The 27,478-nt window shown below is 46.3% G+C and overlaps 1 protein-coding gene across 1 annotated transcript in view; it reads left to right on the forward strand.

Annotated features, from left to right (window-relative positions):
* The window catches only part of TMEM62 (transmembrane protein 62), a 53,076-nt gene that overhangs the window by 20,391 nt on the left and 5,207 nt on the right, over positions 1 to 27,478 (forward strand). Inside the window, exons 8-13 of the mRNA XM_015420055.1 lie at positions 7,925 to 8,080; positions 10,146 to 10,305; positions 12,414 to 12,527; positions 14,372 to 14,456; positions 16,819 to 16,923; positions 25,027 to 25,145. Coding sequence (XP_015275541.1) covers positions 7,925 to 8,080; positions 10,146 to 10,305; positions 12,414 to 12,527; positions 14,372 to 14,456; positions 16,819 to 16,923; positions 25,027 to 25,145 — 739 coding nt within the window. The remainder of the gene's footprint in view (positions 1 to 7,924; positions 8,081 to 10,145; positions 10,306 to 12,413; positions 12,528 to 14,371; positions 14,457 to 16,818; positions 16,924 to 25,026; positions 25,146 to 27,478) is intronic.

Here is a 27,478-nt window from a genome sequence, read left to right on the forward strand (position 1 = left end):
AACAAGAAAATCTAATAAATAAATTTTAAAAAGGATCATTCCATCAGTTTGTACTGCTTAGAAGATGGATGAGGAAGAGGGGTGTGTGTAAGTTATCAGAAGGCTAATTGTTGTACTTAGTGCACATGTGTACGCACACACACACACACACACACACACACACACACACACACAGCTCTTGCTGTTTTGGGCTTTCCTCCCTGAATACAAATGTATGTTGCAGATCCACAATAAGATGTTAATCCCCTTCTGACTTCTTTTCATCAGATCTAGAAAGAATAGACCTTGAAAGTTAAGAATGCTTCCTTCACACTGTATTCATTAACTTTGGGAAGTAGGTTCCAGTACTGTTTTGGTGGAGTTGGCCTTGAAAGGTGTGCTAAAACACTGTCTGATCATTCTCTTTTATATAATTGGGGTGACCAAACTCTGAGGCTCTTGTGACTTCAAGGAAACTGAATTGCTCAGGACCAAAGTGCTTTGGAATTGGCCTTGACCTGTACCAAATCACATAGTGGGACCTCAGGAGAAGAAAATGGCCACAATAGCCTGTTCACCAGAACACTGAAGGATAGGTTTAGGGAACTATGGGCTTAGATGGAGGCAAGGAAGCCCTAACTCTGCATAGAGGCAACTTTCGTGGCAGCTGCTGTGAGTCCAGCTGAAGTCGTAAAACAAAGTCTGAAGAATCATAGCTTTTATATGTTCTTGCATAAGTATCTTCTATTTACACATCCTTAGGCTCCAATCCAATTTATTGTTGTTTGAGTGTTTGAGAAAGTTGAAGTATTTCCTTGAGAGAAGATACCTGGATTTTGTGCCACTGGAAGAGCAAAAGCTGCACATTTCTTTTACCCTGGCATAGCCCCATTAAACGAGCTGTGCCAGCCATAAAAAAAGAGACAGGAGTGCTGGGGAAGAAGTGTCTCCTTCTCCCTCTCTCCTGGCAGCACAGCCAGGAGAATGGGAGACGGGATCACTGTGGAAGAGGCATCCCATTTCCCTCTCACCTGGCCATGTGGCCAGGAGAAAGGAGGGGAATCTCCTGAGAGAAAGTGAGGAGCTGCCAAAAGAAGGTGCGTGGGGGATCTCCCAGGAGAAAGTGGATCTACTCGCGGGCAGAGAGAACCTTCTCCGCACAGGGCCAGCTGTTTCAGATTAAGCAGCTATGCCAGGGAGCCAGAGGCAGCTGCTGGCTCCCTGGTGTAGCCCCATCAAATAGGCTGCGTGAGGAAAACCCGAGATAGCTAGGCTGGCGTGGAGAAGGCTCTTTGCACCAGCTCGGCTGCCTCTGGCTCCCTCTTGCAGCCCCGTTTAAAGAAGTTGCATGAACAAGCCCAAGACTGCTGAGCTGGCAGGGAGAGCTGCGCAGTCAGGTGAGAGGGAGTTGGTGTAGCCCCTTTAAATGGGCTGCATGAGCAAGCCTGAAACAATTGGGCTGGCACTGAGAAGGCTCTCCAGACCAGCTCAGCTGCCTCTGGCTCCCTGATGTAGTCCCTTTAAACAGGCTCTCTCTGACAATCCAGTTTAATAAGGAGGTGAGTCCAAGAATGCTGAGCTGGCGGGGAGAGCTGCGCAGCCAAGAGAGAGGGAAATGGGAAGCACCTTCCCAGGTGATCCAACCCCCCCTTTCTCCTGGTTGGGCAGCCAGAAAAGAGAGTGATGAGAAGCCTCTTCCCAAGAGATCCCACCCCCCTTTCTCCTTGATGTACGGCCAGGAGAGAGTGTTATGTATTGCAATGGAACCGTACTTGCGAACAGGCTGGCAACGGACATGCGAAATAGCAAAGCTTTGAACGCATAACAATAGAAGGCTAGGATCCTAGAATGAACCAATAGATTGCCCCGGATCCTAGTAATAGCCAATTGTTTAACAATACCCTGTAAATAGCCTATCGTTGGGAGTGGGGTGTGTGTTGGGTGTGGTGTCTGGTACAAATATAAGCAGGACTCTGACACTGCTAGTTTGTCTTAGTTTTGAGCTGAAACCACTTAATAAACATGAGCTAATCACTCTACGCATCTGAACCCAGTAAATTTCACTGGCAACAAAGGTGGGATTCCGATGAGCAAGCTTGACCCAACCTCCAGCACCACACCACGCAATGAGCCCCAGCCCTCTGCGCCTCGCATTGCTTCCAGGGTCATGGCTGCCACTCCAGGACATCTTCCTGAGTTCGACGCCGCTCACCCCAAGTTATGGGAAGCCTGGGTGGAGCGCTTAAAATTCTTCGTCAGGTTCCAGGGCATTGACGACAAAAAGAAATTGCTCCTGCTCAGTGCCTGTGGCATCACCACCTTACGCCTCACCCAGAACCTCATCACACCCAAGACTTTGGATGAGGCCACCTACAATGAGTTGGTCAGGGTGCTCACTGACCATTTCGCACCTCAACCGACCAAGATGGCGAGGCACATGGACTTCTTTGCGCGCCAACAGAAGTCCGATGAAGCAGCCACTGACTTCATGGCCAAACTCCGCAGGCTGGCCATCCACTGTGGATTCCCTGACCTAGGAGACGCCCTCCTTAACCAATTCGTTGCAGGCATCAGGGAACAGAAGCTCCACCATAAGCTCATCGGCCACATGGAGCTGACTCTAGACAAAGCGATGCAAGAGGCCACAGCTTTCAAAAAATTTCAACGTGACAGCCGAGCCCATGCCACACATCAGGCCTCAGCCTCCCTGGTTTCCGATGTCTCCAACGAGGACAAAGTACACCAGGTCCGTTGCCCTGCTCGCCGTGACTCACGGCCTTCCACCACCGGAGCACGGCCCATGCAGCCATCCGCTCAAGTGCCCTGCGCCAGTTGCAGCGAGAACCATGAATGATGCTTCTGCTGGTTCTGCGACGTGACCTTCCGGACCTGTGGCAAGGTCAGCCACATAGCACGTGCCTGCCATTCACGAGGGGCCAGATGTCCCTCCGCTGTGCACCAGGAATCGGAAGAGCTCCACACAACAGCCGTCCACCAACACCAGATATTGAACTTGCCCCGGGACACCCCGGACAAAATTAAAGTAACTATGTGTATCGAGGGGGCGCCCTGTGAGATGGAGTTATCCATTATCTCTGATGAGACTCTCTGGAGGCTCTGCCCACAGGGGGCCCCCCACCTGAGACCCATGAGGATCACCCTCAGAAACTTCCAAAAGAACCCAGTGGCCATTACGGGGTGGGGCAAGTTTCACATGCAGTACAAGGACTTTGATGGACTTTTAGACTTGGTGGTGGTGGAAGGACAGCTTACTAGTTTGCTGGGACTGTCATGGTTCGCTTCCCTGGGATTCGGGGTGACGGGTGTGCATCACATACAAACCACGGAATTTCAGAGTGTATACAATGAGTTCCCCGGAGTTTTTGATGGTACTCTTGGCCACTACACCGGCCCGCCCATCTCCCTAATACTCGACCCGGCTGTCCGCCCTGTCCGCATGAAAGCCAGGCACGTCCCATTTGCACTTAAGCCAAAGATAGACGAGGAACTGGACTGCCTGGTGGCCCAGGGGGTTCTGAAACCTGTGCCGCATGCCCTCTGGGAGACACCCATAGTCACACCAGTGAAGACCAACAGGGACGTCCGTGTCTGCGCAGACTACAAATGCACCATTAATAAGGCCCTTCAGGACCATGCTTATCCCATTCCGGTGGTCGGCCATGTCTTGGCATCCTTGGCCGGCACAAAGGTTTTTGGCAAACTGGACTTGGCCCAGGCATACCAGCAGCTCCCAGTAGATGATGCCACCGCAGAGGCCCAGACAAATAGTGACACACCGGGGAGCCTTCAGGGTCTGGAGGCTGCAATTTGGGGTCAGTGTAGCCCCAGGAATCTTCCAGAATCTTATGGACTGTCTTCTTAAAGGTATCCCCGGGGTTCAGCCATTCTTCGATGATGTTCTGATTGCTGCCCCATCTGCCGAGACTTTTGCTGAAAGACTGCGCACCGTCTTGCAACGTTTCCACACCGCCGGCCTCAAGGTGAAACACGAAATATGTCTCCTGGGAGTTCCGAGAGTTGAGTTCCTGGGATTCTCGGTCAACACGCACAGCATCCACCCCACTCCTGACAAGGTCAGCACCACTGTCAACACCCCGTCTCCAAAATCCAAGCCAGAATTCCAGGCCTTGTCCGCCCTGTCCGCATGAAAGCCTCTTTAGCTTGGAGAAAGGGCTCTTTAGCTTGGAGAAAAGACGACTGAGGGGTGACATGATCGAGGTTTATAAGATTATGCATGGGAAAGAGCAGGTAAAGAAAGAGGTACTTTTCTCCCTTTCTCACAATACAAGAACTCGTGGGCACTCCATGAAACTGCAGAGCGGTCGGGTTAGAACGGATAAAAGGAAGTACTTCTTCACCCAAAGAGTGATTAACACATGGAATTCACTGCCACAGGAAGTGGTGGGTGCTACAAGCATGGACGGCTTCAAAAGGGAATTAGATAAGCATATGGAGCAGAGGTCCATCAGTGGCTATTAGCCACAAGGTATAGCTGGGGGCTCTGGGGCAAGTGATGCTCTGTCTTCTTGGTGCTTGGGGGGGGGTCAACAGTGGGAGGGCTTCTAATGTCCTGGCCCCACTGCTGGACCTCCTGATGGCACTGGTATTTCTGGCCACTGTGTGACACAGAGTGTTGGACTGGATGGGCCTTTGGCCTGATCCAACATTGGCGTCTCTTATGTTCTTATGTTCTTATGCCTTCTTGGGGCTGCTGAACATCTATCATTCCTTCTTGCCCAACAAGGCCGCAGTCGCAGAGCCCCTGCACCACCTGCTCAACAAAAAAGCTCCCTGGGTCTAGGGCTAGAAGGGAGCTGCCACGTTTCGGGCTGTCAAACAGCTGCTGACCTCCAATGCCATCCTCGCACACTTTGACAAGTCCCTCCCCATCGTCCTCGCCTGCGACGCTTCTCCATATGGGGTGGGGGCTGTCCTGGGGCACCAACTGCCCGACGGCCAGGAGGTCTTCATGGCCTATTACTCCCGCACCTTGTCTTCGGCCGTGCTCAACTACGCAAAGATAGACAAGGAGGCTTTGACAATTGTGGTGGGGGTGAAAAAATTTCATGACTACCTCTATGGACAGCCCTTCACTATCATCACAGACCACAAGCCCCTGTTTGGTCTGTTGGCCCCTGACCACCAGACCCCACAGATGCTGTCGCCTCGGGTGCTCCACTGGTCCATCTTCCTGGCCGGCTACCAATATGCGCTTCTCCATCGTCCTGGAAAGGCGGTGGGCCATACCGACACACTCAGCCGCCTCCCGCTGCCCACCTGCAACCCGGCCCCTGCCCACCAGATCCTGCTCCTCGAGGACCTGCCTGACCATCTCATCCAGGTAGCTGAGGTGTCCCATCACACCATGTGGGACTTCATCCTCTCCCGGGTTCTGAACTGGGTGGGGGTGGCCCACCAGCCGGTTGGGCCCAGAATCCGCGGCGTTCTCCTCCCGCCGAGACAAACTGTCAGCCCACAAGGGCTGCCTGCTGTGGGGGAGCCGGGTGGTTGTGCCAACCCCACTATGCCAGTGAGTCCTAGCAGCTCTACACGACACGCATCCAGGAATCATGCACATGAAAGCACTAGCCTGCAGCTACATTTGGTGGCCAGGCATGGACAGCAAGATAGAGAACTGTGTTAAACGCTGCCAGACATGCCAGGAGTCCCAACCGGAGCCACCCAGGGCCCCAGTATGTCCATGGGAATCCTCCCACAAGCCATGGGCCCAACTGCACCTAGATTTTGTGGGCCCCTTCCAGGGTCAGATCTTCTTCATTCTGGTGGATTCATACACCAAAAGGCTAGAAGTGACACCGGTTCCCTCCACATCGTCTCGAGCCGTGATCCACGCCCTATGGCGGATCTTTAGTACAATGGACAATGGGACAGGGTTCACCTTGTCCGAATTCCAGGAATTCATGGACTACTACGCCATCCGACACATCCGCTCCGCCCCATTCCACTCTGCAACCAATGGCCAAGCCGAGCGGATGGTAAGGACAACAAAGTAGTCCCTCCACCGGATCGTCCAAGAGGACTAGGACCACTGACTGGCTGCCTTCCTCTTTGGCCAGCAGATGACCCCGAATGCCACCACTGGCCACAGCCCCACAGAACTGCTCATGGGTAGGCACCTCACAACCCGCCTTGACCATTTGCACCCCGACCGCACTCCAGAACACAGTTCGGCCCCGGAAACCCAAGCAGCACCCTGTGAATTCTCGCCGGGGGACCTCATTTATGCCAAAAACTTCTCCAGGGGCCCCGCATGGGTCCCGGTCAAGGTAGTCAGAGTTATGGGGGCCCTGTCCTATGAAGTATCCACAGAAGTTGGTCAGCTGCTCTGTCAGCACATCGACCAACTCTGCAGCCGCCTCCCCGCAGACCCCGGGTTGTCAGCATCACAGCCAGAGGATAGTGACGAGGAAGTGCCAGGTCCCAAGGTCGACGACAACTCACCAACTGCAAGTGCACAGCCGACAGCCAGGGTGCAGCCCTCAGCAACAGCCGACAGAATGCCAGAACCAGCCGTTGCCGAGGGCCCCGATGCCATGCCAGCGCCTCCACCAGTCCCCAGTTCCTTGGCGGGACCAGCTTCCGAAGAGGTCCCTGCACCCGCGGTTCCGCCAGTGGAGCTTTGCTCCTCAATCCGCGAGCGGCACCACCCGCTTATTTAAAGGACTTTGTCAGCTTAATAAACTTAATAAACATGAGCTAATCACTCTACGCGTCTGAACCCAGTACATTTCAGAGAGGAAGATGGCAAGCCTCTTCCCAGGCGATCCCGGCTCCTTTTCTCCTGGCTGTGTGGCCAGGAGAGAGGGAGATGGGAACCGCTTTTCTAGGTGACCCTGTCTCCCTTTCTCCTGGCCAGGGTGAGCCTTGGCCAGAAGAAAGGTGGAAGGGAGTCCATTCCAGGGTAATTCCTGTCCCTCCTTCTCCTGGCCATGGTGAGCCATGGCTGGGAGAAAAGTGGAAGGGTGTTCCTTCCAGGGCGATCCCTGCCCCCTTTTCCCCTGCCACAGAGAGCTATGCCAGGAGAAAGGAGGAGGGGAAGATGGGAAGCCCCTTTCTCCTAGCCAGGGCAAGCCTCAGCTGGGAGAAAAAGTGGGAGTCCCTTCTAGGGCAATTCCTCTCCCCTTTTCTCCTGGCCAGGGCAAGCCTCAGCTGGGAGAAAAGTGGGAGTTCCTTCCAGGGTGATTCCCTTCCCATTTTCTCTTGGCTAGAGCAAGCCATGGCAAGGAGAAAAGTGGAAGGGTGTCCCTTGCAGGGCGATCCCCACCCCCCCTTTTCCTGGCTGTGGTGAGCCATGCCAGGAGAAAGGGGAAGTCCTTTCCAGGGTGATCCCCTCTCTCTTTCTCCTGGCCAGGGTGAGCTGCATCAGGTCTTGCTTAGAGAAATGGGGAAGGAAAGTCCTTTCCAGGGTGATCCCCACCCCATTTCTCCTGTCCAGGGTGAGCCGCAGCTAGGAGAAAGGTGGAAGGGAGTCCCTTCCAGGGCAATCCCCACCCTCTTTTTCCCAACAGCGGTGAGCCATGTCAGGAGACCAGTTCGGGGCCTGTTTGCTTGGTTCAGGATTTAGTTCGAGGGCCACCTCAAACCCCAAAATGAAGCGAACCACCTTGTTTAGGTCCATGCCCATCCCTAATACTGTTATTAATGTTTAACTATGCATCCCATCCTATGCAACCCTTGAAACCTTCAGTGCAGTGCAGATAGCATGCATTGACATAATATAGATTCGTAGTTTCTATTAACATTCCTTAACACCCTCCTTAACCAATTCGTTGGTTAATCTGAAATGGGGAAATTTCTAAATATGTGTAGCATGAAAATGCTGTAATTTCAACATCAGTATTGTGGTTCTTCTGTGCTTAGATTGTGCTTTATATTTTTTTTGTTTTTAATTATTGAACATTAGGTTCAGGATTCTTGCTTTTGATCATGATCTCTTCAGTTTTGCTGACGTGAATTTTGAAGAATGGCCTGTAGTTCTTGTCACCAATCCCAAGCCATCCCTTTATAGTAGCTCTGCTCATGAACCGCTACAGAGAATCCTTCATTCTACCCACATCAGGTAACTTCATGGTGTGTTTTTATAAAGTTTTTATAAAGTTTTCGTGAGGATATGTGTCTAGTCAGTGTTGATGTATTCTTAATAAGTGCTTTCAGATTCCAGTCATTCCAGTAGACTGTTTAGAACAGGGGTGTCACTTACGGCCCATGGAGTGGGGTTCTCTTCTCTGCTGCCTCCCTTGCCCATCCTTGCTGTTCTGAGTTTGAGCTACCTTGGAGCAGAGGGTGGGGATGCTTCTGAGAGCAGGAAGCAGAGGCCAGGGCTGCCGAACTTCCCAGTCACCGCTCTGGCCTCCATAGTCCTCCTCACAGGTGTGTGGGGGGGGTCCTTCTGCTGTGATCCTTGTGCATCTTTTTATTTTAAAAATTCCCTGGCAAAATCCCGCTATTCCCTCACCTTTCCAATTTAGGCAGGCATGTTTTAAGGGCATGGGGGGAAGGTCTGGGACCAGCCAGGGTTACAATATAGAATTCTGCAAACTCAAGGGACTCCAGTTTTGCAGCTATTAGTTTTAACACACACACCCTCCTAATGTGGAGCTCCAAAGGAATAATAGCAGAACAAGTGCTGAAGAGGACACCCAAAATTATTATTTCAAACCACCCTGTAAAAAAACTCTGGAAAGCCACTGCCACTGTAAGTAGACTGGGGGGTGGGGTGGAGCTTGCAGTGCTCAGCCACTTCATGTCCTTCCCCTGGGTCCTAGGCTTAGACCATTTATATTTGTAGTTTATATTTTTTTTTGGGGGGGGGGGAGGTTTGGGACCAGCCAGGGTTAAAATATAGAGTTCTGCAAACTGAAGGGACTCCAGTTTTGCAGAGAAATATTAATTTTAACACACACCACCTCTTAATGCGGGGCTTAGGGCTGCCAAGTGGGGGTGGGTGGCGGGTAAACCCCCGCTTTGGAGGCCCGATTTCCGCCGCCGTGGAATCAGGCCCCGGGGAAAACTCCGCCCCCAAAGCGTAGCGTGGCTGCATTACCGGAGGTGACGCAACCACGGCGACCAAGTTGGGGGCGTGGCACGGATCGTCAGAGGGAAAACTCTATGGTTTTCTCTCCGATGATTGGGGCCACGTCCTCAACGTGGTCGACGTCGCGCGTCACTTCCTGTGACGTGCTGGTGGCACGCGCGCAACTGCAGACAGCTCCCGCTCCCCCGCCGGTGAGTTTTTTTGACTTGGCAACCCTAGCGGGGCTCCAATGAAATAATACTAGAACAAGTGCTGAAGAGGACACCCAAAATTATTATCTCAAACTAACCTGTAAAAAAAACCCTTAGACACTGGTTAGCCACCACCACTCTGAGTAGACCTGGGGGTGGAGGAGAAGCTTGCAATCCTCAACCACTTCATGTTCTTCCCCCGGGTCCTAGGCTCAGATAATTTATATTTATAGTTTATATTTTTAAGGGGGGGGAGGTTTGGGACTAACCACAGTTAAAATAGAGAGTTCAACAAGCTCAAGGAACTTCAGTTTTGCAGAGAAATATTAGTTTTAATACACATACCCTCCTAATGTGGAGCTGCAATGGAATAGCTGCTATAATATTTTTAATTGTGTTTGTCTATGTCCTTTATAAAGTTTATATCTTTGCTACCCGGCATTATATATTATGACACACATGTCCCGGCCCGACAAAGTCCAATTTATGTCAAACCCGGCCCTCATAACAAATGAGCTTGACACCCGTGTTTTAAAAAGTAGCCTTGTGTTGTGTGTATAATGCACAGGAAAGGTGACCTTGAGTTTTAACCAGCTCCTTGATCAGTTTGTTAACCATGTATAAGGGCAATGTTTAATATACTTTAAAAACAATTTTTAAATGAACATTCCACAATACTGCGAATTCTGTTGTTGGATCTCAACCTTTTTCTTATTGTATCTCCACTCCACACACTCTCTGGAAAAGACCATCCAGAGACAAGCATTATTTCATAGACCAGTTGGGATCATCTCCAGTAACATATAAAGAAAGATGGCATAATGATTATTTTAAAAGCACAATAATTGTGATATAATCTTAACAAGTCCCCCATATACTGGTTTATTTCTACTTCTCAGAATTTTGGCCTTCTCTCCTTCTCCCATCAAATGTGTCAAGGTCAGTATTGATGGCATCCATCTTGGTGAGGCTTTTCAGGTGTCTGGACCTCTCTATGTACTGAAATGGAGCCCCCAAAGCTATAGTCAAGGATTTCATCAAATAAATGTGACAGTTCAGGTGAGTTCTCTGTTCCTACATCTTATTTTTTATCATATAGTATTTTGATAGCTTTCAAAGACTGTTTGTTTGAAGACCTTTGTAAATTATCAGTCTCATATATATATAATGTGTGTGTGTGTGTGTAGCCGATTTCCAGCATTTCTGTTACATTCTAACATGATCAAAAGCAGAACTCAGGACAAGCCTTTACAGGTAGAAGCGGCCTTGAATCTTAATGGTTGGGTGTCACCAGAGACAAGGAACACCTAAGCAGCATCTCCAAATTTACCCTTTTATTTCCTCTGGAACAGAATGGTTCCTATTCAGTCCTATATGAGATACTTTCTCTGCATTTGGGACACTGAGAGTAATACCTGCTCTCTACCCTTCACACTGAGTAACCCAGACTCATCCTTGCAATATACAAGGATGTATGAGCACATTCTGCCCATCATAATGCCAGTATAGTACAATAGCTAGAACAGGACTCCTCAACCATTTTGAGCCTGAGGGCACATTTGGAATTCTGATATACCACGGTGGGCGCAGCAACAAAATGGCTGCTGCAGGAGGTGGAGTCAGCCACAAAATGATTGCTACAGCTTAACTTGTTACAATAAACAGGACCACGGTGTATAATAGCCAGTAAAACAGTAAATCACCGTGTACAAAGCCAATTATTATATGCTGTAGACCCAGTCACATTAGAGCTTGCTATAGGAGCTCCCCAGTCACCAGGTTGGTAAATTTTAAAATGTTATCTTATTTTGATTTTTTTTTGTATGTGTTGTCATTGGAGAATTGTGAAATACATATTGTGCTTGTCTGCTTTTTTCTAGAATCTAAGCGCGGTAGCGTACATCAAAAAATTGTATAAGAATTAGCATTTTGAAATATGGGTGAGTTTATCAAATGTAAAATGCTCCTCTATATATTAGAGTAATTTTTATGTTTTTGGTTATTAAGCATGTTACACTCCATTGCAGCTTGCAGCACTTCATTCTAATGAAGAAATAATTACAGAATGACAAACCTGAAGAAGGACACGCAAACGGATAGTGTACTAGAACTCTGTCGTTTGTCTGTAACTAGTACTGTATTACTTTGTATGTACTGCTAAGCTTTATATCGCATATTGTAGTGTTATTGTTGTAATTGTGTTAATAATTGAATTCTAAACATTGCATATAAAAACCAACAAATATTGTACACAGTGATTTACTGTTTTACCGACAGCTTAACTTGTAGCAACACAGTGCTGATCCTTGTGCTGTGGTGGCAAGTGCTGCCAAAGCAACATTTTTAAAAATCTGCACAGCCAATCAAATCTCCAATAGTCAGTCAGAAGCATACCTGGCCACGTCCACTTCATAAACACACTTGGCGGGTGCCAGAAAAGGTGTCAGTGGGTGCCATGGTGCCCACGGGCACCATGTTGGGGGTCTCCTGGGGATAGAGCATGGGATTGTGACCATGGAAATTCATCTTCCAATCCCCATGCAGCTCCTTGGGTGACTTCCAGACAGTCATTCTCTCAGCCTAACCTACTGTTAGATCCCAAATCAGGAGAATAGACCCACGTTCAAAAGAAGTAAGATTTATTTCCAAAGCTTGGTTGATCATGAACATACAGAGATTGTTCGGAATAACTACAAGAGCCAGGGACGGTGTATTAAAGGAACTTCAAACAAGGTTCAAACCAATGAGCTCATTTCCCTCGTCAGGTCACAGATTAGAAATGGCGCGAAGCAGCCTGAGAACAGCAACGGCCAGTTCCATAAACACAAGTTGAGTTCACACGGAAATATTAAACAAGCTAGAGCGTAAAGACACAACACCCCATCACACCAGCTGGAGGACCTTGGCAGTTACAGATGCAAAACCAGGAGAGGATAACAACTATAGGAGTAAAGGAGGGGGTGGGGAGGGGAAAGGGACAAGATGTGTCCCAAGAGAATGGCAGCTCGCTGACACCTACCTTGCAAGGTCATAGTGAGTATAAAAAAGGACCATTTATGCCATCCTAAGTTTCTTGGGGGAAGGTGGGGTTTTGAAAAGTAGCAATGCTGGGCATTTTGTTAGTAAAGATAATAGGATTTTATTGCTTTGCTATATTCCTGTTTTAGGATGACACTGGTAAAAGTACTACTCAGCATCATTCATTTACTATGGAAGAAAACCTTTCTCTTAAGTTTGGCCTCTTATCATCTTGGATTCTTCTTGCTGATCACTATATATGGGTTAGTATTGCTAGAAAATATGTATATGCCCTAGAACCTTTTGGCCTGTTTTTTTGTTTTTGTTTTTTACCTTGTATGCTACTAAGTTATTTAATTTTATGAGTCACTGAGATGTTTTGGATTTCTTTAGGAACGATGTGTTTTTATGAAGTCTCAGTTTTTGTCCTAGAGTTTGTCCAAGTCTGGGACCCCACCTTCTGCCGTGCCACTGGTCCCCTCCAATCCCTCCAGACTGGCCTCAGACAGGCAGGGTATCAGTGGGGAGGGAGTTTACGCTGCCTCCTTCCCATAGGGAACTGCCACGCTCTCTCTCCCCATTCCAGTCCCTTTCACCAGCTGCACCGGCATCCTCCTTGGCCATCCTTGGAGCATCTGTTATATCCCCTCCCCGCACACCACCCATCCCCTTTCCCCAGGCTGTGCCACACCCTCGCCCTCACAGGTGCTGACCATTTGCTGGGGGATTGTGTGCAACCTGGCTTTGCTCTCCCTGGGCATCAGTCTAGCTCTTCCTGATCCCTCCCCCAGCTGCCTTTCTAGCAGTGGGGCTGTCTGTCTGCCTGACCTTGTGCTTGGTGGGGGCTCCAGCAGTGGAGCTGGCAGGCCTGAGCTCAGTGATCTGACACTTGATGGGGGCAGGTGTTCAGGCCTCCATCGCTGTTCACTTCGAGGTGCTGTGCCTCTAGTCTCCGACTCCGCCAGCCTTTTTGTTCCTCCTGTCGGCACTTGCACCATTCCTTGCTTTCTCTCCATTGTCCTGGTTCATCTGCTGCCCTCGGGTAAGTATTGGGGGCAGTCGGTCTGTGTATTGGCTGGGGCTTTGGGTGGAGGCCTCTGTGGCTCCACAGCCGCTGCTATCCCAGCATTCTGGGCTGGGGGGTCCAGGGAGGATGGCCTTGGCAGCTCTGGAGGTGGCGAGGCTGGACAGAGTTGACCAAACTATAACTTGATTAGATGTCAAAGAATATACTTTTACACTTTGTTTGCTGGTACAGTCCCAATGCGCACACTGTGCATGTAGTGAGTATGTATTTTGCATGTTTGTGCTAGTATTAAAATGGCAAGAGAGAGGAGCATGAGCGCCAACCAGGCTATGAACAAGAAGAAAGGAGACCAAATATTGTTTAAGAACCAGTTCAAATTGTGCCCTGAACTGGACAGCCCAGGCAAGCCTGATCTCATCAGATCTTGTAAGCTAAGCAGGGCCGACTCTGGCAACTATTTGGATGGGAGACCTCCAAAGAATACCAGGGCTGGGAGGCAGAGGCAGGTTAGCAAGCCTCTTCTCTGAACATCCTCCATGCCCCTGTAGGAGTCTCCAGAGGTCGCCATGACTTCCAGTCATGGGCACACGCACACACAAAAGAACCAGTTCAAATTGCACATACTCATGGGTTATAGTTTTCACATAACTGTTGCATCTCAAAATGAATATTTGGAATTACTCTCACAAACATCTTAAAGTGATGCTATTTTAAATAAGTTCTTATAAAATTTTGCATTAGTTTTGAACTGCTTGTTCTTCATGCCTCTATACTTCTTCCCTTCAGACTTCCCATGTGGAAGGATATTCCATATGGAATCAAATAAATAACCTCTATGTGCACTCTGACAGGGTAGGATTGCTCAAGAGAAGTGTAACTATGTAGGTGGCTGAGCATTAGTCCACAGGAGGCATTGTAAAGATTCTAAGTGCTGACATGTCCTCTATTCAGACATCTCAAAAGAGTGAAACTGCATAGTTTAGATTTAAAATGTATGTCTCAGCTTAGGCTAGTCAGCTATTGCCTTATTGTCACGATTCTTAGAATGACAGTGTTTTTCATTTTTCTTTTCTTTTTAAGGTTCGAGTAGTATTTGCACTGATGGTTATCATCCAAATTGCCTTTCTGATTATATTCCGGTATTTAGGAAGGCCATTGCTTAAAGGTAAGAGCCTTTTTAAATGCAACTTTTATCATTCTTTGCTCTACTTCATCAATTTCTTTTCTTGCTGTGCTCCACAGTTTGAAGCATTGTTCTCCTAGCCTGCCTGGAAGAAAAACAGAGAAGCACAATGAGACTGGTTTTAGCTCCTATTACCTGCATGTGCTATATTTATGCAGAAATAGACACGTATCCTCATTCCCCATGTTACATATGAATTATGTGGACATGTGAATATGTTTTCCTGAGCTCTCAGCCAGATGAGAATACTTTTTAATTAAAAAAAAAATTAAACTTTAATCATATATTTGAGAATACTTTTTTTAAAATGGAGGTTACCCATTCAGAATGAAAGTTTGAATAAATGAGGGTTTCACTTTTTTAAAATGATGATATCCTAACTGATCCTAAACAGAATCAATCATAAGAATGTAAAATTATATATGGGAATTTGTGTAGACATGTTGGCTTGGTTTTAGTTTCTCACTGTATCTTAAAGGGATGTGGGTAGGGGCTGTGGCTCAGTGGTAGGGCATTTTCTTGGTATGCAGAAGGTGCCAGGTTACATCCCTGGCATCTCCAGTTAAAAGGATCAGGTAGTAAATCAGATATGAACCACCGCAGCCTGAGACCCTGGAGAGTAATGGCCCTTGTGAGTAAATGGTTGATCCATTAAGGTCAAACTCAATACTATCTGATTTGGTATAAGGCACTTCATGTGATGTTTAGGCAGGCAGTAAAAAGGTTGCTGTGTTAACAGTTAAATGTTCAATGTACTACAAATAATGCAAATTAAATACAAGTTTTAATATTGGGTGTTGGTAATTATAGATTACTGCTAGTGTTGACAACCAGCTGTAGAAAAAATGTCCTGTTCCTTTCATAGAGGCTTAATGTGTAGAAATGGGCAGGGAGGTAAATTCATAGCAGAGAGGTAAATAACAGTCCATTAAGCCTCTATCAAAGGGACAGGACACTTTTCCCCTATACAGTTGGGAATCCTATTTACAGCTGATACTTATTTGTACCAGGCTAGACTTGTTAACATTCTACCCTGCTTTGCAAATGAGCATTATAAAGTGAATTGTACATCCCATGTGAACTGGAACTGAATTGGTTTCAGAGGTGTTCTTCTAGTCTGGGTTTTTTTTAAAATTTAAGTCATACCTAAACCAAAATTATTTAACAAGGCACCATACATAGTAACTGCACCTAGATGTAAATGCTTTCGTCTTATGGCTACAGAAAGAACTGAACACAGTGGATCTCTTATCAATAGTCATAAGCCATCATCATCTATCTATATTCTAATAGCCAAGTTATCCAGATCTGAGGATACAAATCCAGAGATGGGACCTGTGAACACACAAGACCAATCTTTCTACAAACCTGAAAAAACGCCCTAGGTTTGCTGAAAAATCTGAAATCTAACAGAGGGAGGGAGGGGGAGAGAGAGAGAGAGAGAGAGAGAGAGAACACACTAGGGGATTTTAAAAACTCCAATTGATAAAAGGAGTGCCTGTAGGTTTAAAAAAAGGATGCCCTCAGCGACTGCTCCTAGGCAAACACAACAGCTTTGGTTCCTATGAGTAAAAAGCCAGGAGGAGGAGGAAGAGCCCTTTCCAGGGCTATTTTGACCTTTGACAGAGGACTCACTGGCAGGAACCACTGGGCAACTTGATACCACACAACTTGCATGCCTCACCTAGGTCTGACTACTTGTTAATACTCAACAGCAGCCACCCCACAGAAACCAGTGTGGTGTAGTGGTTAGTGCTTCAGACTAGAACCTCGAATCCTCATTGTGCCCTGGAAACACACAGGGTGACCTTGGGCCAGTTACACATTCTCAGCCTAACTTACAGGCAGGGCCAAGATTGACCATTAAAAGCACCCTGGATGCCTCCTGGTCGCACCTGAGCTGGCCAGCCCTTGGACAGAAGGACTGAGCCTGGCCCACCCAAGCCTAGCACAAGGTGAGAGAGGCATCACCCAGCCAGCCTGAAGTGAGGCAGGGGAGACAAAGCCCAGCCCACATTAGAGGAAAGATGAGGGAGGTAGTGGCAGCTGGCTCAGCCTGCTCAAGGCAAGGCCGATACTGGCACCTGGTGCAGCCAACAACCCCTGCAAGGTGAGGCAGATGCTGGTGCACAGCCTGGCTGAGCCCTGTGCAAGCTTCTACAAGTTTCCATTCATTTCAGTGAACGGATTTGCCCCTCTATGGTCCTGTAAAACATTAATTCATTTCAGTGAACGGATTTGCCCCTCTGTGGTCCTGTAAAACCCATATGTCCTTTAGGCAACCCATATGTATTTAACATTAATGAGCAATTTTTCCCCACTGACATTATCTTTTCCATTTTAGGACCTCTCACAAGGGCAATGCAGACCTCTCTTTCACTTCATATCCTGAGCAAAACAAACTTCTTCTATTACTTCTTTTTGCTGCTGAGTTTGTATACTGTTTTAGGTAAGACACACTGAGAAATGGGCACAGTGGCTTTGCTGACATGCCACTATTGTTTCTAGCAGAAAATTTCTGAAAGCTTTGAATTTATCATTTTTAAATATAATGACTCTTTAAGTAATACAAGTGGAATATAATCACAAACTGTAGACTTTCCAGGTTTTAAAGATTTTAGACTTTAGACTAACTACTTCACTTTTTGAGATGTCTGGCCAGCTTGGAAATGTTGAAATCTTTAAGTGGGATTTTCATATGCTCCCACTTGCAAGGGGGAATTGGAGGTACAGGATCCTGTCTAATGCCCAAGTCTGTAAGATTCCTTTTTTTAGCAAGGGATATTATCTTAGAGCATTCTTTCTTAAGGGATTCTTTTTTTTTAGTTTGAGTAGGCAGTTATAGTATTGCCTACTGTGGAGAAATCTTTGATAATTGTAAGGAACAGTTTTCTGTGGAGCAGAGTCATCACAGCTTCATGGGAAAAACTTGTAATTAAAGTCATTAATTACAGAAAGGAAAAATGTACAGTGAGTGTAAAATGTGTAACAGCTATGAAGCGAACAAGAAGTTAAAAAAGGGGAAATCAGTCCTCACTATGTGTTACTTGTGAGAGGTGAAATAATATTAGCTAACAAATTAGTTTCCATCTGGTTCTGCCCAGCTCTCCTCTTGAAGACGTTTTCCCTTCAGCTAGGCCTCCTGTTCTTGAATCTTTTCTCCAGTTGAGTGAAAAGCAAAAAAAATGTCATTTATCTTTCATGGTCCACTTAAAACCTCTGAGTACGCTTTACTAGAATTTCTTCTCTTATGCAAATCAAATCTCACCTCTTCTCCCTCTGAGGTGGAGTACATCTTGCTGGATGATTCCCATCGTCCAGTCAGGGAGGCAGGAACATTTTTTTTAAAGTTCCTGTCTCTTGCCTGTGGGAGTTGCCCTATTCAGTTCTTTTCCTGCCTCAACAGGGAGAGTCTCTTAGATCTAATCTTTATCTAATCTTAAACCTTTATCTAATCTTAACATTCTAAATTCCTTATTCAACCTCATATGTCTTCTATCTTAACTACTTCTATATACTTCCCACAATTCTTTCACTGTTCTTCCCTATATTCTAACCCTTTTTGGAGAAGAACAACAATGTTATAGATAGAGGCTGTCTTCAACAGTGGCGGCCATTTTAGGAGACAGCGAGGGCTTTCTTCTGCTGAGGAGCTGAACACCCTCATCATCGCTTGTGCCGGATGAGGCACAAGAGGAGCCAGCATGACCTATTCAGGCTTGCCTAGGCTACTCCAACGGGATTGCCTAAGGGCACAAGAGGAGCCAGCATGTCCTTATTCAGGCTTGCCTAGGCTACTCCAACCTGATTGCCTTAATCTGAGGGCCACAAAAAGCATGCCAAAAATGACACCTTTTACAACCGGCTGCTGGAGACCAGGGCAATCAATCTGCAAGGCTGCAGGGAGATTCCTATTCCATATGCAGGACTCGAAACTAACAACAGTTGGCTGAGAAAGGAATCTCTGTGGGACCCAGATAACATGCCAGATTTTCAGCGTTCTGGTAATGTATGCAAACCTGGGCTGTTCTCCTTATCTCCTGATTTCCTTCTCTCTTTAGAGTCCAGTCCAGAAAGCTGCTGAGTGCCCCCCACCACTCCATAAGCCATGTAAGCAACATAGCTTCTAATGAGAGCCATTTAAGGACCTACTCAGTGCACTAAGTTGCAGCAGCAGCTGTATACAATGCCAACAGTGGGTCTCCAGGTCTACTCATGAGTAAGATACATGGATCAAGACCTTCAATGTTTTTCCCCCCTGGGTTCTAGCCTTGCTGAGGCAAACCATGCAGGAGGAGATCGCCAATTCTGGCAAGGTAGAGATGGAAGACACACGTCCCACCCCAGCTCCTTCTGCCCCCTCCCTTCCTACAAGCAGGGGATTTGGGCAACGCAGCTTCTTTCACAGGGAGACCTAGCTGGCCCCTAAGGCAGCTAGGAAGGAATCTTACAATAAAAAGAGGGAGAGAGAAAGATCACTCTCTATGGGACACAGAGAGGGGGCATTCCTTGAGTTTAAAAGGAGGATGAAACATACTATTTTAATTTAGTGTTGACTTGGTGTTACCTGCCCTGAGCCCTATTATGCAGGGAAGGGCAAGTTATAAATTGAATATATAAACAGAAATTCTTGAACAGTCCATAATCCTGAGAACTACTAACACCCCTCTCTCTAAGGCCATGACAGCATTAGAGCTGCAGGAGGTCCCCTCTAAAGAACAGTCAGGCCCTCCTAATTCTCAGACCAGTAGTCGGTCAAGGGAATAAGAATTCTCCCTAGGTCTAGCGCAGCAGAGTGGGTTTGAGTTTCTTTCAAAAACATTTAAATGCTGAATGGGCAAAATCTATGGCCAGCAAGCAATTGCATGTTTTACTAGAAATTGTATGTTTTATCATATTTTCTACTTGATTGTTGCAGGTGCCACTAGTGGATGCTCCAGTAACAGCTTTGCAGTCACTTGAGCTTTTGTCAGAGGATAGTGAGGGCACTTTCCAGCATAGTTTTTACAAGAGGGGTGTCTCGCCCTGAAGGATGCTTATGAAGGCTCCACTATGAATCTGTTCCAACTAATTTCAGCCAGCAGCCATTGCATGGTAGAGGGAGCCATTAGGGTTCTTATAGCTCACTATGGTGAATGCTACCTTTGGCCCCTTACCATCTTTCCAGAACTATGGCATCTGAGACACCTGCCAGAAAAAGATTATGGCTCAGAGCTTGGCAACTGACGCCTAACCTGAATGGCCCAAGCTAGCTCAATCTTGTCGGGTCTCAGAAGCTAAGCAGGGTCAGGACTGGTTATTTCTTGAATGGGAGACCATTAAGGAAGCCCAGGCAGGCAATAGCAAACCACCTTGCTCATCTTACTACATGCGAAGTCCATAGGTATGACCTATACTTGTTAAAACGTCAGACCATTTGGGAACACTCTTGACAAGACTTATATTGAAACCTGACACACTAGACCACTCTGACAAGAGGAGTTTGGGGAGTTACTTCTTTAGTCTCCACTGTGTCCTTCTGAGATTTCACAAGGATAGCAGAAGGATGAACCCTTCAGAAAAGGTTCATTCAACAAATAATTATTAGTAGAAACGATAAATCAACCCATGGCCATAAGACATTCAAAGCATAACTTCAAACCCTTCTAGTGGGGTAGGGACACGTTTTCTATACTCCGGAACACGTAGTCTGACTCTCAGGTAGACAATTGGTCCTTACAGATAGTACCAGAGGATACTCCATGTTCCTCAAACTCCACTGGAACACCACATGCCTCTCCCCCACACACACACACAAGGGTCAGAAAAAGCTTGTAGAACTCTTGCTACTATACACCATTTCTTAACATTCGAGCCATAGAACCTGTCCCTCCCTTAATAGGGGACAAGGAGATTTCACCCTTCATGGTGACAAGAAGGAATGGAAATTGAAGGGCAGGTTTAGTCTTAAAATACCTCACCAAGAGTACATTAAGATATTTCAGAATTTTATCACATTAAAATATTTCACATTAAGATATTTCAGAATGAAGTCTCTAGATCCATCACTGAGTATTTTCAGCCTGAGGAGTAGATCTTGTTGATCAGATCAAACCCTGTGGCCAAGGCGCACCAAGACACAGAAATAACTATATACTGTCTACAGAACTACAGATTCCTGGTCAATCTTCAGTTAAGTTCTCTAGCACTTACTAAGAAAGTACAACACCTAGGTGTCAGGATGGTCACAACTTGCTTATACACTAGACCACCACAGCAGCTGCCAAGACATTTCCAACTACAAATTATGACCAAGGGGGACCCTCAGGGGTCTCTTACAGCAAAGACCAGTCTCACTGGGAGGACAAGAACGCTCAATCCCCTTCAGGTAAGGAAACACTTCATCCTGGAGGTGAAGTAGATCTTTCTCTGTCTCCAGTCTGCCTGGTTGGCGACAACACTACAAGGCTCACTAGTACAGGGTCAGTGGTCTAGGAGCGAGGCAATCCCCCTGGAGCTTCGGATGATTTATCTGACCTTCCTTTACCATCAGCCTACAGATACTTGGTCAACATGTACTAATCCGACCAACAAGATACAATGAGGGTCTAGATCTTCATCTACCACAAGGAAGAGATCAAGATCATAATGTGGGTGGAGAAAACCCTGACATCACCAGACAATCTTCAAGTGAATTGATGGCTCCTCCATGTTTCTTCTTCTTCCATTGGCTGAAGTGATCGAGGCTTAACATCCCAGTGGCCAAGTGACCTTACATTTGCCTATCCCCTCCATCCCAGCTCCTTCAAAATTGGTCAGGAAGATCAAGGACCAAAAGGCAGCAATCACAGTACTAGAACCATATTGTCCTCAGTGACCATGATTCTCTGACCCTCAGGATAGGGCAAACCAACCACTACTAATGCTCCCAGTATCACCGGACATGCTTCAACAAGGTCCTTGGAGACTGAGTGGGGCAACCTTTATGTCTAGGCTTTTTGACAAAATGCAATGGATACTCTGCTAGATTAATTTACAATCCTTTGTGAAGGACTCCCATCAGGCAGAGTAGTAGAAAAGGTATCAACCTCCTGAAGACTAAGACTAAATAGGTTCTGCCCTTTCTATAAGAGGGACATGATGGGTTCAAGGATTCTTCCTTTACAATGTCAAGTAACAACTCTGTCAACAGTGTTCCAAGGTCTGAACCCATCTAGACACCTTCAAGCTCGCCATCTTCCAGGGGTGCTGCTCTAAATGAGCCACCACAAAGATGCAGGTTTCTATTGTAGAAATTCTGTACCGTACTCTCAGTTTCACCAGACACGATTTGATCCTATTAAAGAAATGACTGAGGATGAAAATCTTATTTTTCTTATAGCAGGTGCATCAGATAGGAGGGTTTCTGTTCGAGGCACTTGTTCAGTCAAGCCTGAACTATGAGTTTTCCATAGAGACAAATGGGTAATGAAGACAGATACTGCCTTTATTTGTTATTCAGTTACACAGTCAAGTCCAACTCTTCACGACCTCATGGACCAGATCACGCCAGGCCCTCCTGTCTTCCGCCTTCCTCTGAAGTTTGCTCAATTTCATGTTCGTTGCATTGGTGACACTGTCTAACCATCTCATCCTTTGCCGTCCCCTTCTTCTTTGACCTATCTTTCCCAGCATCAGGGTCTTCTCCAGTGAGTACTCCCTTCTCATTTGGTGGCCAAAGTATTTGAGCTTCAGCATCTGGCCTTCCAGGGAACAGGGTTGATTTCTTTTAGGATTCACTTATTTGATCTCCTGGCAGTCCAAGGGACTCTCAAGAGTCTTCTCCAGCACCATAGTTCAAAAGAATCCTTTCTTTGGCGCTCGGCCTTCCTTATAGTCCAACTCTCGCAGCCATACAGCACTACTGGGAATACCATTGCTTTGACCATGCAGACTTTTGTTGGTAGGGTGATGTCTCTACTTTTTATCATGCTGTTTAGGTTTGCCATCGCTTTCCTCCCAAGGAGCAGGCGTCTTTTAATTTCATGGCTGCAGTCACTGTCTGCAGTGATCTTGGATCCCAGGAACGTGAAGTCTGTCACTACTTCCACGACTTCCCCTTCTATTTGCCAAGAAGTGATGGGGCCGGATGCCATGATGCTAGTTTTTTTGATGTTGAGTTTCAAGCCAATTTTTGTGCTCTCCTCTTTGACCCTGAGCAAGAGGCTCTTTAGGTCCTCTTCACTTTCTGCCATTAGTGTGGTATCGTTTGCATATCTGAGGTGACACTGTACTTGTGTATTCTTGCCATCTTTTCCTAATCTATTCTGCTTCTGTTAGGTCCCTACCGTTTTTGTCCTTTATCATGGCCATCTTTGCATGGAACGTTCCCTTAATTTCTCCAATTTTCTTGAAGAGATCTCTAGTCCTTCCCATTCTATTGTTTTTCTCTATTACTTTGCATTGTTCATTCAGGAAAGCCTCCTTGTCTCTCCTTGCTGTTCTCTGGAAATCTGCATTCAGTTGGGCAAATCTTTCCTTTTCACCTTTGCCTTTCGTTTTCCTTCTTTCCTCTGCTATTTGTAAAGCCTCATCAGACAGCCACTTTGCTTTCTTGCATTTCTTTTTCTTTGGGATGGTGGTGATTCCTGCCTCCTGTACAATGTCACGAACCTCCGTCTATAGTTCTTCAGGCACTCTATCTATCAAATCTAGACCCTTGAATCTATTCACCTTTACTGTATATTCATCTGGGATGGGATCTAGGTCAAACCTGAATGGCCTAATGGTTTTCCCAACTTTCTTCAGTTTAAGTCTGAATTTTGCAATGAGTAGCTCATGATCTGAGCCACAGTCAGCTCCAGGTCTTGTTTTTACTGACTGGATAGAGCTTCTCCATCTTTGACTGCAAATTATATAGTCAATCTGATTTTGGTGTTGCCCATCTGGTGATGTCCATGTGTAGAGTCGCATCTTAGGTTGTTGGAAAAGGGTGTTCACTATGACCAGTGTATTCTCCTGACAAAACTCTGTTAGCCTTTGCCCTGCTTCATTTTGTTCTCCAAGGCCACACTTGTCTGTTATTCCAGTTACCTTTTGACTTCCTAGTTTAGCATTCCAGTCCCCTATGATGATGAGGACATCGTTTTTTGGTGTTAGATTTATGAGGTGTTGTAGGTCTTCATAGAACCGGGCCACTTCAGCCTCTTCGGCATCAGTGGTTGGGGCATAGACTTGGATTACTGTAATGTTGAATGGTTTGCTTTGGATTCGGACCGAGATCATTCTGAGATCATGCCTTTATACTCCCTTTATACTGAAGACAAATTCGACCTTCCACAGGTCCCAAAATGTTTTAGTCTCCTCATTTCACCCGAATCCTATCCATCTGAAGGAGAAACTGCAGCAGACCTTGGAAGTAAGTTGTATGCTTAAAATCAATTCCTTATTCATCTTCATCTCTCCACTGAATGAAGGAAAGAGGATGTCAATTTGAATATCAGCAGTACCCTTAAGACCTACATTATTGAAGCTTACAAAGCTCAGTATTTGAAATACCATCTGGGATCACTGCACACTCAGTTCGAAGTGCCACAAACAACACAGCCTTAATCAAACACACCACAGTCAAAGAGATAGGCAAGGTGAACACATGGTCATCAATATTCACCTGGAAGGGCATTCTAAGGTGAACTTCTAGGACTTAGCTGATACAGCTTTTGGAAATTAGTGACAACATATTCTAGATTTGGAGGACGATGACCCCACCCAGTAAATGAGGACACTGCTCTGGGAGGTCCCAGCAAGATGTCCCCCGCCTCAGAGGAAGAACAAACATTGGACACTTACTGTGAAGGGTCCTTCTCTGAGGAAAGGAGGACATCTTGTCCCTCCCAAAGTCATTGTCAAAGTAGTTATTCAGCAGGTGCACTTCTTGTCTCATGAGTACTGTTTGCCTGTTTTTTTTCCTTATCTAGGTTGTTGCTCTATTCTTGTCTGCTTGTTCTCTTTCCTTGAATTAACTTTACAGTTTTACTGCTTTCGCAGTTACCAAAACTGAAGAGGGCGACTTCCACAGGCAAGAGACAGGAAGTTGAAAAAGTTTCTGCCTCCCTGATTGGACAGTGGGAATCACCCAGCAAGATGTCCTCCTTTCTTCAGAGGAGAAGGACCCTTCACAGTAAGTGTCCAATGGTTGTTCTGTCTGGTAGAAAATTCTAGGCTGAACTAGTGGGGTGCATTCAACCTCCCTCCAACTGAAGAACCAGAAGTTGGAAGAAAACTCCTTAAGCTGGAGGAAGGCTTCAGACTTTGCTCAGTACAGTGGGAGGATAGGGGTAGGATCCACTCCAGTTTCTTAGCCTTGATACCTCCAAGGTATAGAGTCACAATTCTTTGCATATCAGTGGTATTATTTTACACTGTATCAGTGGTTTCACAGGAGCATCTTGCCAAGTTAGCTATTTCTCCCTCAGTTTCCAGGCCGTGTTTGAAAGTGCTTCTTCCTTATTGCTGGACAAGTGTTGTAGAGGCAGCTGGGGGAAATATGGCTTTGTATTATACCAAATATAATTATCACTCTTCTTCCTTACAGGTCCCTGGTTTATTGGTGAGATGATAGATGGTCACATGGGCGCCTGCTTTTCTTTTGGGATAATAGTAGATGGCCATTTCTTTCAAGGAAGTCTAACATTCCTAATTGGGATTTTGCAGGTAGGATACTTAATGCAACAATTGACAAAAATGTGAAAATGATATGTTTCCACTGCAGTTGCAGCCTCAGTGTGGAACGGGTGCTGAACTCAAAGCAGTTATATGGACCAGAATGGTCCTTGATTGTAGCTAAGTGAGCTGCACTAGGCTCTGCCCCTGTACAAACTTCTGATTATTTGTGACTGTAGTTACTGACAAGTTCTTTAGTAAAGAATAAGTGGTGGCAAGACAGTCCCACAACTGAGTATTGCATTTGCCTGCTGCTCAGTGACAGTCCCTCAGTTAGAAAGAGTAGCTGCAAGTTTTCAGTTTAATCCTGACCATGTTAACTCGGAAGTACCAATTTACTCAGTGGGGCTAACTCCCAGATAAGTATTCATGTAATTGCACACAGAAGGCATTTAAAGGGTTTGAGTAAAGGGAGGAAAGGGTCATGGGGAAGCTGTTGCATGATAGTTTCTATGGCAACCATAATGCCTCTGCCTCAAGTGGGAGGTGGTGATCTTCATCATGCAGATATGCCCCACTCCCTCAGCCAAGGGGAACAGATTTTATTGATAGCTGGAGGCTGAATGGCATGCAGCTATAGACTGCATGTTATGCACCCATGCTCTCGAAGATTCAGAACAGTTAAAGATTGATTCAAGTGGCTCATGAAGAGACCTATGTAGATTGAGGCTAATGTCATGTCATGTGCACTTCCATGAGATAATGCTTGTGACAAGCACTACATCTCTTCCTCCTCATGTCTGCACCATTCTCTCAACATTTTTAATTTTCATAGGATTTCAGATCCTCCTGCTGTACTGCGGGAGCTCTTTAGATAAAACATGGAAGTGAATATCAACAGAGCTAACTGCCTCCTTTAGCAGTTATGCCACTGTGAAGAAATGCATTTTCTCCTGGGAGGCTGGCAAGGGGTGAAGCTTCCACTTTGTGTTTCAACAGGTCTTTTCCTATAGGCAGAGGAGGAAGTCAGTTCATTTGTACCTCAGCCCACCTTCATACAAATGCTAATGGATCTAGACCAGGGGTGGCCAAACTGGCTTAACGTAAGAGCCACATAGCCTAAACATCAGATGTTTGAGAGCTGCAAGACATGAGCAAATATTACACACACAATTTTATTGGAAAATATGCAAATTTGCTCTGTTTTAACATTAAAAGTGACTATCTGATGAGGCTTTACAAATAGCAGATGAAAGGAAAGTGAAAGGCAAAGGTGAAAAGGAAAGATTTACCCAACTGAATGAAGATTTCCAGAGAACAGCAGGGAGAGATAAGGAGGCTTTCTTGAATGAACAATGCAAAGTAATGTCAGGGCTGGGGTGCCAGTCAAAGGGAGTCCAGAACAAGCCAAGGTCAGAAGCCAAGAAGACAGTGCAAAGTCCAAAAAGCCAAACCAGGGTCAGGAGCCAGAAACACAGAGCCAAGTCCAAATCACTAACCAGAAATGTAGTCCAGAGCCAAGCCGCGGTCAGGAGCCAGGAACGCAGAGCCAAGTCCAAAGCCAGGGGGTCCAAAGGTCTAGGTGTAAGAGCCAAGCCGGAGTGGTTGCTAGCAGCACAAAGCTGACTTGTTGCTTCCATGAAGGGTACAGCCCAGAGTGTGGAGTTAAATGCTGCTACTAATTAGCCAGCTGCACAATCAGCCAGGCTCCTGTTAGAACTCTGAGCTGGCTGAGCGTCTACCTTGTAGCCTGGCCTCTCTTCATCTGCTTGCTAAGTTTTGTTGCAGTCCCTCCCTTAAACGAGTCACACGTGGGGGTGAGTCAGGAGGACTTTCAACTTGCAGTTCTTCCTTCTTATCTGGGCCAGGTGTGAAGACTGCTGTTACAGGCACTTGCCAGCTATCCTCCTCTGCTGTTTCAGAGGGTCCAGCTGTGGTTTCTGCAAGCTCTGTCTGCTCATCCTCATCCATACCCATGACAAGTAATAGAGAAACACAACAGAATGGGAAGGACTAGAGATCTCTTCAAGAAAATTGGAGAAATTAAGGGACCATGCAAAGTTGGCCATGTTAAAGGACAAAAATGGTAAGGACCTAACAGAAGCAGAAGAGATTAGGAAAAGATGGCAAAAATACACAGAAGAACTATACAAGAAGAACCTCAATGTCCTTGACAACCATGATGGTGTAATCACTGACCTCGAGCCAGACATCCTGGAATGCGAAGTCAAATGGGCCTTAGAAAGCATTACTAACAACAAAGCTAGTGGAGGTGATGGTATCCCAGCTGAGCTATTCAAAGTCTTAAAAGATGATGCTGTTAAAGTGCTGCATTCAATTTGCCAGCAAATTTGGAAAACGCAACAGTGGCCACAAGATTGGAA

The sequence above is a fragment of the Gekko japonicus genome, unplaced genomic scaffold, assembly GCF_001447785.1.
Source record: "Gekko japonicus isolate JY-2015 unplaced genomic scaffold, Gekko_japonicus_V1.1 scaffold27, whole genome shotgun sequence".
Classification (NCBI taxonomy): Eukaryota; Metazoa; Chordata; class Lepidosauria; order Squamata; family Gekkonidae; genus Gekko; species Gekko japonicus.